At 34.2% G+C, this 11,637-nt stretch overlaps 2 protein-coding genes across 2 annotated transcripts; both read right to left on the bottom strand.

Annotated features, from left to right (window-relative positions):
• LOC126657376 (indole-3-glycerol phosphate synthase, chloroplastic-like) lies at positions 1 to 3,413 on the bottom strand. The gene is made up of 10 exons (XM_050352050.2): positions 3,185 to 3,413; positions 2,835 to 3,086; positions 2,566 to 2,742; positions 2,096 to 2,170; positions 1,910 to 1,954; positions 1,647 to 1,811; positions 872 to 950; positions 704 to 786; positions 501 to 569; positions 1 to 362 (listed from the first exon to the last, which is right to left on the bottom strand). The coding sequence occupies exons 1-10, from the start codon at positions 3,326 to 3,328 to the stop codon at positions 279 to 281; spliced, it is 1,173 nt and encodes a 390-aa protein (XP_050208007.1). The 5' UTR covers positions 3,329 to 3,413; the 3' UTR covers positions 1 to 278.
• An 833-nt stretch (positions 3,414 to 4,246) lies between these two features.
• On the bottom strand, positions 4,247 to 8,588 carry LOC126656511 (ribulose-1,5 bisphosphate carboxylase/oxygenase large subunit N-methyltransferase, chloroplastic). Its single transcript, XM_050351095.2, has 12 exons — positions 8,145 to 8,588; positions 7,262 to 7,425; positions 7,069 to 7,152; positions 6,856 to 6,913; positions 6,425 to 6,478; positions 6,164 to 6,235; positions 5,996 to 6,076; positions 5,402 to 5,574; positions 5,137 to 5,239; positions 4,912 to 5,043; positions 4,706 to 4,828; positions 4,247 to 4,486 (listed from the first exon to the last, which is right to left on the bottom strand). The coding sequence occupies exons 1-12, from the start codon at positions 8,535 to 8,537 to the stop codon at positions 4,400 to 4,402; spliced, it is 1,524 nt and encodes a 507-aa protein (XP_050207052.1). The 5' UTR covers positions 8,538 to 8,588; the 3' UTR covers positions 4,247 to 4,399.
• Positions 8,589 to 11,637: the final 3,049 nt, after the last annotated feature.

The raw sequence follows: 11,637 nt of genomic DNA on the forward strand, positions 1-11,637 counted from the left end.
TAAAATAAATTTTTGTTTTATAAATTATTTTAGATTATCAATGTTCTGAAACCGATATCAATAATTATTCAGTGTGTTTTGATGAGTTACAACAACAAAGATTTGGTAATACATTTTATGAAGTAAAATGTTAAATTCAATTTCTAAAAAAATAAAATTAAGAAAGGCGTCCGGAGGTGCAGAAATTACATATGATGATGAATGAGCTGTGTTTATGCCAGTTCTATTACTATGGCAGCTGCTGCTGTAACAACAGCTATTCCATTCCTTTTTTTGATTCACAATGAAATATCTTTACCAAAAAGTCCAGCTATTCCCTTCCCAGGGTCACTCTGTTTCACAAGAGATTCCCCAACCAAAACCTGCAGTTGTAACATAACAGATTCAAACTTTAAATATGAGACACGGATCAGTTAAACCGTTCTAACACGGATTAACATAAACACGCAATGAAAGGCATTTAGTTCGGATGAGATATTCTGAAATTCGTTTTGACTTACTGCTCTCACACCAGCTTCTTGTACATAAGCAATATCGTCGGGAGTAAATAGACCGGATTCCCCAACTATCTGAAAAATTCCAAAAAAAAGTTGATTATGAGATCATGTGAGCAACCGAAAGCATTTGTTTGCTTCTAGCCACAAGAATAGCACACATGCATACTAGTGAAACCAATTCAGCTCACGAAAGAGGAGTTGCTTACAATTATGTCTCTTTCTCGGATAAGTTGACCACGTTCTCCTTCAAGGAGCTTCTTTGTATTACTGATATCGACCTCAAATGTTTCTGAGGGCAAGGAGAGTAAACAAGTGGTTATTAACTGATATAGTTCTCATATGGAACCAACTATACTGATGCTGAAGAAGCTTACCAAGATTACGGTTGTTGATACCAATAAGTTGAATTCCCTCTATTCCGAGAACACGATCCATTTCCCTCTCATTGTGCACCTATAGATAAACATTAAAACAATTACACTCCAAAGTACATGCAAACTCTTTTATCGTACCTATTTCAGTGGACCTTACAGTGTCATAATGAAAGTAACAAACGATGACGAGAGAAAAGCACAGAAACATTTTACTAGCAACAAAAACCTTTCAAGAAAAGCAGGCATAAACACAGAAACTACCTATCCCGATACAAAGTTACCAAGGCCAAAACTTTGCTGTAAACTTATCTATGTTACACCTTTCTATTATTTGACAATGTACATCAAAAAATTCACTTCAATGCATGGTGACAGCTGGTGGATTTAGCTATTTGGGACTTGGGAGATCGTCAACCACCAAGGATGAAAGTTTCTTTCAACAAAATTGCTAGGACTAAACCTCCAGCAATACAACGATTGACTATTTGGTATCTGGGATGACTAATTGCCTATTTACCCTGGCCATGCTAACGTCATGCACTAATTTATTTAAAAATGATCTCGTCTCATCATTTTATTGGCAGTTGCAGAAAAGAAGAACTTGGGTTCAGATGATTTCAACAAATATTCAAGTACTATAAAAACATTCAAAAAAAGATATAATGCTTGATAAAAGTACATTAGTAGTTTCTGTCAAAAGCATCCGAGTCTTCAGAACAAGTAAGTTTCCTTAGATGAAACGAATATATAATTCTTATGCAAGTGTCATACTAACCTCGACAAGTACTGCCAAACCAAGCATTTTGCATATCTTAGTCATGTACTTGATATCAAGATCAGGCAAAACAGCAGCAATTAAAAGAACAGCATCTGCGCCTTTAGCCCGAGCGTAGTAGAGCTGCCATGCATCTATGATAAACTCTTTACACAACAGTGGGCACTGAATCAAATGGTAACAAAAGATGATGATTAATACTTGATATGACTATAGAAAGCATGTAGAACAGATGATATGCAAATAGCAAGAAGATAACACACCTTAACTCCTGCATTCCTTATGGCCTCCAGGTTTTCAAAACTCCCCTTAAGGAAAAAATAACCATTCGGTGTTAGTTACGACATTCATTCGTGACAACATCCAGAGTCGGAAAATGAAATTTAAAGGAAAAAGAATAATACAATGCACATAAGAGATAAGAATGACCAAAAATATAGCAGGCTTACCTTAAAATACTTTTCATCAGTCAACACACTAAGACATGCAGCGCCACCCTTTTCATAAGCTCGGGCAATTTCAACCTATCGTTAAGAAAATTAAGATTCATCATCAATAAACATAAAATTTCTGATCACTGCCTTAGCAAACCAATGCAAATAAATAGCTTGGCTTATGGAAAAGTATCAATTGCAGCACTTTTCGTTGGATAAAAAGCTAAATATTGAGAACCACGCTTGCATTAAATTACAATAACAAGTGTGAACGAAATAAACTATAGACTGATGACATTTATTATGGAAGTAAAAGCACAAGCCAATAAAGAAAAGAACCAAAACAAAGAACATATCAAACTGATCTCATCCAGCATGTGAATTCTAGAAAACTCCTAAGACGGCATTTATAGATCCATAATATGATAAAACGAATATGAAATTATACACGAACAAAGAGGAGAATAAAGAAAGTCTATCATTACCGGATCAAAATCCTCTCTTAGAATCCCTCTACTTGGCGAAGCCTTCTTAACTTCAGCAATCAAACCCGGAAACCCAGTTCGAGCACTAGCTGCCTTAAGAGCTCCAACAAAATCCCTAGTAGGAGGAGCATTCGCCAAAGATTTATGCAATTGAGCAAGAGGCTTTCTCTCTTTCAACTACAAAAACAACAAAACTCCAATATCAATCACAAATCCAATGCCATAACTGAAATTAAACAAATAAGAAAAAAAAAAAAACTTTTCATTACTTGAGCAACTTCAGTATCCTTATGCCAAACAATTTCCTCAAGAATATTTCTAGGAATATTGCCCTCATTCTGAATACGAAACTCGAACGGTCCAACATAATGCAAAGGCCGCCCAGTAGGCGGGCGGCGCCTAATTCGAATCCCTTGAATAGCAGCCACTTCATTATGAAACATATTCACTTCCCATTCCTTCACTTTTAGCACACTCGATTCATCCAACTCCTCTTTTACCACTGTACCATCTGTCTCCGGCTACAAAACATTCCCAAATCAAATTTTCCAAGCAATTATAACAGAGCTATAATATATAAATATATATGAAATCAAATAATCAATTAAAAATGTGTTACCTGTTGAGCTCTGACTGATAAATTGGAGAAACGGGCGTTAATGGGAGAATTGAGGTTGAATAAGCGGTTAATTGAGGAATTGGATTTGAAATGAAGTGAAGGAATAGTTCTAAGAGAAACCCTAGGTGAAACCAATCCTTCCATTTTCTTGTGGATTTGTTTTCTGATTAATTTATTTGATTTTTGAAGATGAACAGAGTTGACGGTTAGGTGTTGGTTTGGTTTTTTTTGGCTCGAATGTGGGTATTGATGTTGATTTGCAAAATCGAATTACAATTAATATATAATTAAGATAATTATTTTTTACTTATATTTTATTTGACATAATTTTCTTTTCTAAATAGGGTAATGAATTTTTTTTTTTGATAATTGGGGGAGGGGGAGCGCTTGTGGGAGGAATTGAACCCATAACCTTAGCAGTTTTCTGCTGAGCGCTTATACCATTTGAGTTACAGCTCGTTGGTATTGAAAACATTATTTTATTTTCAGTTCTTTAAATATCAAACGTGCCATTATCAAATATAGTATATTTTTAAATAAACATTAGGCACATGTGACTTACTAAAAATATTGATTTCATACCTTATTTAAATTAGGCATCTTAAACATTAGGTTTCTAAAAATTCTTTTAAAGTATCTCTTATAGCGAAGTTAGATATTATGAGTGTTTTTCTTTTCTAAGCGCATGTATATTAGATATTTTTTATTTTGTGGTACTCTACCAACAATGGATGATGATTCAATTTTTTCGTTTGTATATATAAATTTAAATGTCGAACCATGTAATTTTTTTGTATTATTTGTTTATTTTACTTGTTGTTTGTTGAATACATTTTTGATTGCTACCAAATAATCTTAATTTTGCTGCGCAATACTATTTGGGAAAAATCATACTACTTAACAACTATTGTGTTATATTCGGACAACAAACTAAAAATGTATTATCCATATGGAATATTTAATGATAAAAAAATAATTAAAAATATTTTTAGATATAATATGGCACAACTATTATATGGGATAAACACTCCCAAATCCCAAATCCGTTCACCGCAACATGACTAACCCAAATGAATTTTAGAAATTGAACAAAACAAGGGTAAGTGACCAAATATCCAATTCAAATTATTACAATGTTGTCTGCAATAACAGAAATTGGAGCCTAACCCTCTCTGGTTGGCTTAAATATGAACTATGAAGTAACACTTGAATATATCATTTGAAAAGGTTTCTAAACCCTTCAAAAAGATTCAGAGCTTTCAATTCACCCTTCCTTATATCCCTCAATCTTGTCCGCAATACCTGTCGGAAACGGAAATTGGTGAATGTTATTTTTTTCAAGAATATGTTATATTGATAAAGTTTCGTAGTTTCAGAACTGGTCAAAATGTAAGATTCGTCAAGCTTCCGTGTAACAAAGACGAATAGAAAGCGTGCTTCGTTGATGGACCAATAATCGAGTCACCACTTAAAGAAGAACTAGCTAGCATACTGTGAAATCAAGAGAGAAAATATTCTTACATTTTGAGCACGAAACAGTATCCTCCGCTCGCTGTTACACAAGTCTACTGCTAGCTGTTTTAGAAACAATCTTCGGTTAAGTTGTTTCGGGGATGTTACATCTAAATCCATTGATCCGCTTTCCTAGAATGACCGAAGGTGAAGAACAACATAAGATCATTTAATTCTGTTACTATTATGTATCTTGTGAATAAAATACTCCTCACCTGCAAAAATTTGGTGTATTTTGATATGCTTATTTCACAACTATCCAATACAAATTGCAACGCCTTTTCCTCCATTTCTGGGAATTTGACATCCTTTTTGCTGTTCGTCTTATTTGATGCTGCTGCAGCCAGCTGGACGCAACGAAGCACTTTTAGAAATATTGTAAGATAGACAATTTTATTTCATAATGTAATCATATGCAATTAAATTAATAAAGCACAAACCTCATCGAATTGCGTACTCATACTTGGAGGGCTTACTGCTAAATAAGCGAATGCTATTAACTCCACCGGCCAACCAGTGACTCGAACAGGGAAACATTGAGATCTAATAATCAAACAGAAATATTCAAATTCTTTGAGAACAACATTTGGAGGACCTTTCAGGAGTCAGGATATGAGTTGATGTTATATGAACGCATAAAGATATTAATTGAAATACTGTAAGCAAAACTGGTGAACGAAGCTGAATCTGATTAGCGACACTTACGCTGACAAACCGTGCTTCTTAAGAGCTGCTAACTTCTCCTTGTAGCATTTGTCAGACTTCTTCAGAGACAATGACAATTCTACTGAATCACTAGGATTAGTGCCTTCCCTTGGAACAAATCCATATGATAGCAACAGCTCTCCATTAGATTTTCTTCCGTATGATATGAACACCTGTATACAAGTATCATCGTCGCAAGCTCTTTGGAAAATCTCATGTCTGTTTTCAATATTCATGTTTCATATATTTTACAGAAGGTTTTATATGCTAGCTATATTGCATGGAAATTTATCAAGTCCAGAGGTTCAATATTTTGTTCCCATTTCCGAAAATGCTTCTGAAACTCTATATTTATTACTTATTCTTGTAAAAAAATGTTTTGCTGTTTTCTGTTTCGGCACGTTTTTTGTTTCCATTTCCGTACCACATAATCTGTTCGTATCTAATAATGGTTCAATATATAAACTATGTGAAATAATTACTAACATTCTCATCTTAGGCAACAATCCATTTTTAGAGAGGATGGATTGCGAAACAAACATCACTACTCTTAGTAACATATGGTTTCAGCTTGTGAAAGAAAGTCTTCTTTACCTGCTCGCGTAGCTGGTATTGTCGATCTGTTGTGAAGTAAACACCTTGAGATGATTTATCATAATCCAAAAAGGTCTCAACCTGGATCAGTTAAATGCATAATTGCTTATTAAACACAAATCTTTTACCATACCAGAGCAAATTTCTAGACAGACACAAATAAATTACCTCACAACTATGGTTTAGCATATCTGCCCAAGGAACCAAGGCAACTTTTCCATCCATTGAAGGTAAACGAACCTATATAGAAGAGAGGATTCAAATCAAACACACTGCTACGTTTCGGATTATAAAACGAACCCTTAAAATTAATTTGATGGCATTGATGAGAAAAAAATAAATGTAAATGGAATGATTCCAGAAACATGAAAAGCAACATATTAGGCCCGCCATTTGCAATCTAATATAATGCTGGAAAGATCAACTTACCAAGCGGGAAAAAAGAATGCCAAATGACCACTTGAAAGTCTCCAGGTTGAATACCTGTAGCACATTAATAAATATTTATATACGGACAAGAAATTGGTAACAGAATTCATACATGTAGCATTCAATAGAATACTAAGATTTTGAGCGTTATCAAATGTATATGGATAAATTAACAATGAAACTCAAGGTGTTTGATAGAAGACCAAGGATGGCTAAGGTGATTAAGCTTAATTTAAGTTATCAGACATACAAATCAAGGGAAGCTCGACCTATCTCAAGAACATATGTCCAAAGAAGTCAGCTAGCCTTAAATTGAAATCATGGAAGGATAGTGATAAAAGGCTCTACAAATTCTCAATAGGTCCTAAATTCCTAATCCCGTAATGTAATGCAAATTCCACTTCATTTTGCAGAAGAAAGGAACTACATACCTCTTCAGGAAACAAGTCAGGATGCTTTGAAAAGATCCTAAGCCTTAAATCGTTGTATCTGCAAGGGAAAGGGAAAAGGCTCAAGAAAACTCAGGAACTCATACATTCAGCAATTTCCTCAATAGAAAATATTGATCAAATCAACACATAAATTAAAGTAATGCTCAAAATATAGACTATTGAGAAACTTTATAAAGAAAATAAAAAGCATACGTTCCGATAACATTGGTAATCCTTTCAATTGCACGCACTCTGATCTGTGAAGCTTCCAAGTACCTATCTAGTTCTGCACGTGTCCTGAAATGATATATAGAGGCTGGAGAGGAAGAAACTGAGACAAGACCCTTTCTATATACAACAAAAAAACTCTGGAAAAAGCTCTAGAACATGAGCAACAAGAATTTACCAGTACAAAAGAGAATAAGGTTGTCGAGGGAGCGCTGAAATGTAACTGCTCCATCTAGAAGACTGCTGAAGATTTGCCTCACTAATCAAGTAGGTCGCAAGATAAGGCCAATCAGGAACGGAATACTGTTTTAACACTTCACCAGCCTCTGGACAGGTCCATTCCTAGCATTTACAGAAACATAGCTACAATAATCACACACATAGATTCACCGCATAACTCATATCTGGGTTCCTGCACTATCTCACTTTTAACAATCGAGTCTTTGTATTTAAAAAAATGTTTACATTGGATTCCTACATACCAATTGCATACATATTGAGTCCTTCCGTACACTTCTGTTAGAGGCGAACTCAATGTATTTGTATGGATGGAAATGAAGGGAAGGACATAATTTAGATAAAATTGATAGTGTAAGAACTCAATGCGGACGTTTTTTTATTAGTGTGACAGTGGAAGGACCCAGAAATGCATTAAACCTAGACTCACATCTTACAACTTAAACCACTTAATGTGCCATCACTAAAATACAATCTTAAGCCTCTTGATAACAGTGGCGGAACCGGGATTTCTTTTCAGCTCGGGCTAAATTTTATCAAACTATTTAGTTTATTTCTGAACTTAACTTTCATCTAACCTTAATTTCACTAAATTTCACTTCAATATAATTTTACTTAATTTTACTTTTTGGTAACGAGAACTCACTCGACCTCCCGAGCCGAAGTCCAGAATAACTGGCAAATCCCAACCGGGGTTTGACCCGCAAGGATGGTGCTCAGATAGCGAGACTTAGACCACTAAACCAAACCCGTGCGGACACTTAATTTCACTTTAATAAACCTAATTAAAGACAAAAAGAAACGAACTTTATTCACAAACTCACCGAGTCAGCAGTGATAACAAGAGAAGGAGGAACAAACAGCAACTTCTCACCATTCCTAATATTCTTCAAAGCAACCAAACCTCGTTCCCCTACTTCAACTTTATCAATACCCATTTTCTGATCAGGCAAACCATTACCATACAGCCATTTTTCCAGCGCCGCCGCATTCTCTAAAGAATCTACGTCACAACCCCAAGGCACCATCTGGGGCACAATTGCTGTCGCCGTCGAAACTGACGGTGCCGATGATGATGAGCAGCGAATTGCTGTAGTTTGGTGTTTTTTGTGTACTGAATTTGGTGGGTGGTGGTGGAAGATAAAGCACGGCGGTGGTTTGAGGCGGAGAGGAGATGGGATGAGTGTGGTTTGGAATATTTTAGAAGCTTCCGCCATTGCTAACCTTATCTCTTTCTGAAGAAGAAGATGAGAGTTCTGCTTTTTTATGGATGAGTAGTTTTTACTGTTGGTAAACGGTCGTTTATTTTCTTCACGTGGACGTTTTGACAGTTAGTAAACGGCGCCAATAGATATATAACGTGAAAACGGTGTCGCTTTGTCATTTTTTTAAGGGAAAAGGTTTGTTTATGCCCTTAATGTTTACCCTAAGATCCGGATTGGCCCTTACGTTTTATTTTGGCTGAAATGAACCCCTAACGTTTCAAAACTGGCCTGTTTAACCTCTCAATTTTGACGGATTAACATTTTCAAATTTTCCGTCCTCTCTTTCCTACGTTGATGATGACATGGATGACAAGACTGGTACACCTAAGCACACGTTTGTTTATGCCCTTAATGTTTAACACAATGCCCAGATTAGCCTTAAATTTAAAATTAATTATAATTATTTTAATAATAAATATTGAAGGGCTTTTAAAAAAAAATTACTCTCCAGCAAGTTCATCGGAACAAAAATTGGTACGAAATCGTAATTAAAACGTAATTAATCTTTATAATTATAATTTGCTTAAATTCTAATTAATCAAAAAAACCGTTCATCCATAAAGGATGAACGGTGGTTGTGGATGAACAACCACTATTCATCCTCAAGAGGATGAACAACCAAAAGGATGAACAGTGTCTGTTCATCCCCAAGAGGATGAACAAGTGCTATTCATCCTCTCTGAGGATGAACCCTCTGAGGATGAAAGATCATCCTCATTGAAAATGAACCCACAATTCATCCTTTTTTAGGATGAACAACAACTGTTCATTCTTTTTGAGGATGAACATCCAAGATGAACAGTGATTGTTCATCCAAAGAGGATGAATGGTACCGCGATGGTGCGATATGTTAAATTAAATTGTTTTTTATTAGAATTTTTTTTTCTAAAGTTGATTTTTTTATTAATTAGAATTTTGATTAAGTTATAATTATTTATGATATTTTGTATCAATTTTTATTCCGATGAAATCGTCGTAGCTACAGAGTGTAATTTTTTCAAATTAATCCTTCATTTTTTATTGAATTTTTTTTAATTATTGTTTAATTTAAGGGCATATCTGAACCTTAGAGTAAACATTAAGGATATAAAAAAACTTGTGCTTAGGTGTACCAGCCATGTCATCATCCACGTAGGAAAGAGAGGACGAAAAATTTGAAAAAGTTAACCCCGTTAAAATTGAGGGCTTAAACAGGCCAGTTTTGAAACGTTAGGGGTTCATTTTAGAAAAATTGAAACGTAAGGGCCAATCCAGGCCGTAGGGTAAAAATCAGGGGCATAAACAAACCTTTTCCCTTTTTTAATGTGAAAAGATATTTTTTATTTCGTCGCACAGCCCCGTTTTATTGCGACAAGTAACAGGGGCTTTTTTGAGTCAGTTTGGAAACATTAAGTATATTTTTGAGACACAAAAATCATAAGGTGCCGATTTGGTCCTTCGCGAAAACATTAGAAGCATATTTGAACCTTTTTTTTTAAATATATAACTCAAATTTCCATTGTGCAACCCTATGGTATCTCTTCAATGGAAAATCAATTAGGATTAGAGATTCACCTGCACTAGCTCTTGCTCTTCAATATTTTGATGTTTGTAGAGTTCGATATACCGGCACTCGCGCTTGTCCTAAGAATGTAAAAAACAATGAAGATGTGGGAAAACTTGCCTGAACAGGTTTTAGTTCAAATAGTAAGCAGATTTCCTGTCAAGTCCATCATAAAATTCACTTACGTCTCCAAGTTATGGAATTCTATCATTAAAAGCCCTCATTTCATCGTGACTTTCTCATCAAACAAACATCGCCATTACATCTTATTGCGTTACTCCTACGCCTTTAACCAATACTCTTTTCGTTTCGACAACAAGGATTTTGATGAGTACCTCTCACTCCTTCCCTCTTTCAACGAAGTGAATACCTCCACTGTGGTTGGCTCTAGTAACGGTCTTGTCTGTCTCTATTGTAACTCTCGGGACCATTTCATTTACAATAAGTTTATTATCTGGAACCCTTCCATTAGAAAATCCTTGATGATACCTGACTCACATTTTCGTCTTCTTGGTTCGTCCTCCAAAAAATTATCAGGGTTTGGTTTTTGATTCAAGAACCAATGATTACAAACTGTTAATGTTTTTAATTGAATTTTTATTTGAATTTCTTTACAAAAAATTCTATATTTCTAGCATATATTAATTAATATATGTTTTAAATTTTTTTAGATTAAATTAATTAAGAATTTAAATTAGGTTTAATTTAATTATATTTTTTTATTAGTTTTTAAAGATAAATGACTTATTTGTACTTTTTTGAATAAAAAAAAGTATAATTTTATTGTTAGACTTAATTATTTGAATGACTTCGTGGTTAAAGTAAAAAATAATTGTCAAATTGAAAATCTAGGAAACGACTGGACCACGAAAATATAAAATAAGATAAAATTGGTGATATTTCGAGGTGGTGATAGGATCGAAAAGGAGATAAAGGATGAGGGTTTTTCAATGTATTAGCCCTTTTAAAACTAATCAATCATAAATATGATTTAAATTTAAAGACACATTAATTGAAGATAATATATATCTATAACATGGATAGTTTTGGAAATTTAAAAAATATATATGTTTTATGACAAAAAAGTGAATTGTTATGGTTAAAAAATTTAACGAATTTTGGTTGAAGTTTATAAGTTATGAAAATTTAAGAGTCCTAATTGATGTTTATTTGTTTTGGATTATGATTAGTTCCTATTAATGTCTATAATATTATGAAATTAAATTTCTAAAATAAAATCAAAAAAATATAATAAATTTTATTAATATAAATTCATGAGACTAAAATTTAGAAAGGCAAAAGGTCTGAAAAACCCTTCAACTTATGCATGAGGAATTAATATGTCCTTAAACTTTGACTCGGTGCGACTCAGCCCCAAAACTTTCAAAATTGGATTAATTAAACCCTTTGGACTGAATACGTCTATTCTGAACATAACACCGTCCATCCTCCATCTTAAAAAAAGGCCCAAGGCCTCAAAAAAACCCGAAATTTAGAGGAATTAATATG

The sequence above is a fragment of the Mercurialis annua genome, linkage group LG7, assembly GCF_937616625.2.
Source record: "Mercurialis annua linkage group LG7, ddMerAnnu1.2, whole genome shotgun sequence".
Lineage (NCBI taxonomy): Eukaryota > Viridiplantae > Streptophyta > Magnoliopsida > Malpighiales > Euphorbiaceae > Mercurialis > Mercurialis annua.

What these genes read in the sequence shown, in the direction of transcription:
- LOC126657376 (XM_050352050.2), bottom strand. Translation starts at nt 3,328, where the DNA reads ATGGAAGGATTGGTTTCACCTAGGGTTTCTCTTAGAACTATTCCTTCA. An exon ending in TATCAACAACCGTAATCTTG is followed by an intron (nt 787 to 871) that starts GTAAGCTTCTTC and finishes CCTTGCCCTCAG; the next exon opens with AAACATTTGAGGTCGATATC. An exon ending in TCCGAGAAAGAGACATAATT is followed by an intron (nt 570 to 703) that starts GTAAGCAACTCC and finishes GGAATTTTTCAG; the next exon opens with ATAGTTGGGGAATCCGGTCT.
- LOC126656511 (XM_050351095.2), bottom strand. Translation starts at nt 8,537, where the DNA reads ATGGCGGAAGCTTCTAAAATATTCCAAACCACACTCATCCCATCTCCT. An exon ending in TTGTTATCACTGCTGACTCG is followed by an intron (nt 7,426 to 8,144) that starts GTGAGTTTGTGA and finishes TGTAAATGCTAG; the next exon opens with GAATGGACCTGTCCAGAGGC. An exon ending in AAGAAGCACGGTTTGTCAGC is followed by an intron (nt 5,240 to 5,401) that starts GTAAGTGTCGCT and finishes TTTGATTATTAG; the next exon opens with ATCTCAATGTTTCCCTGTTC.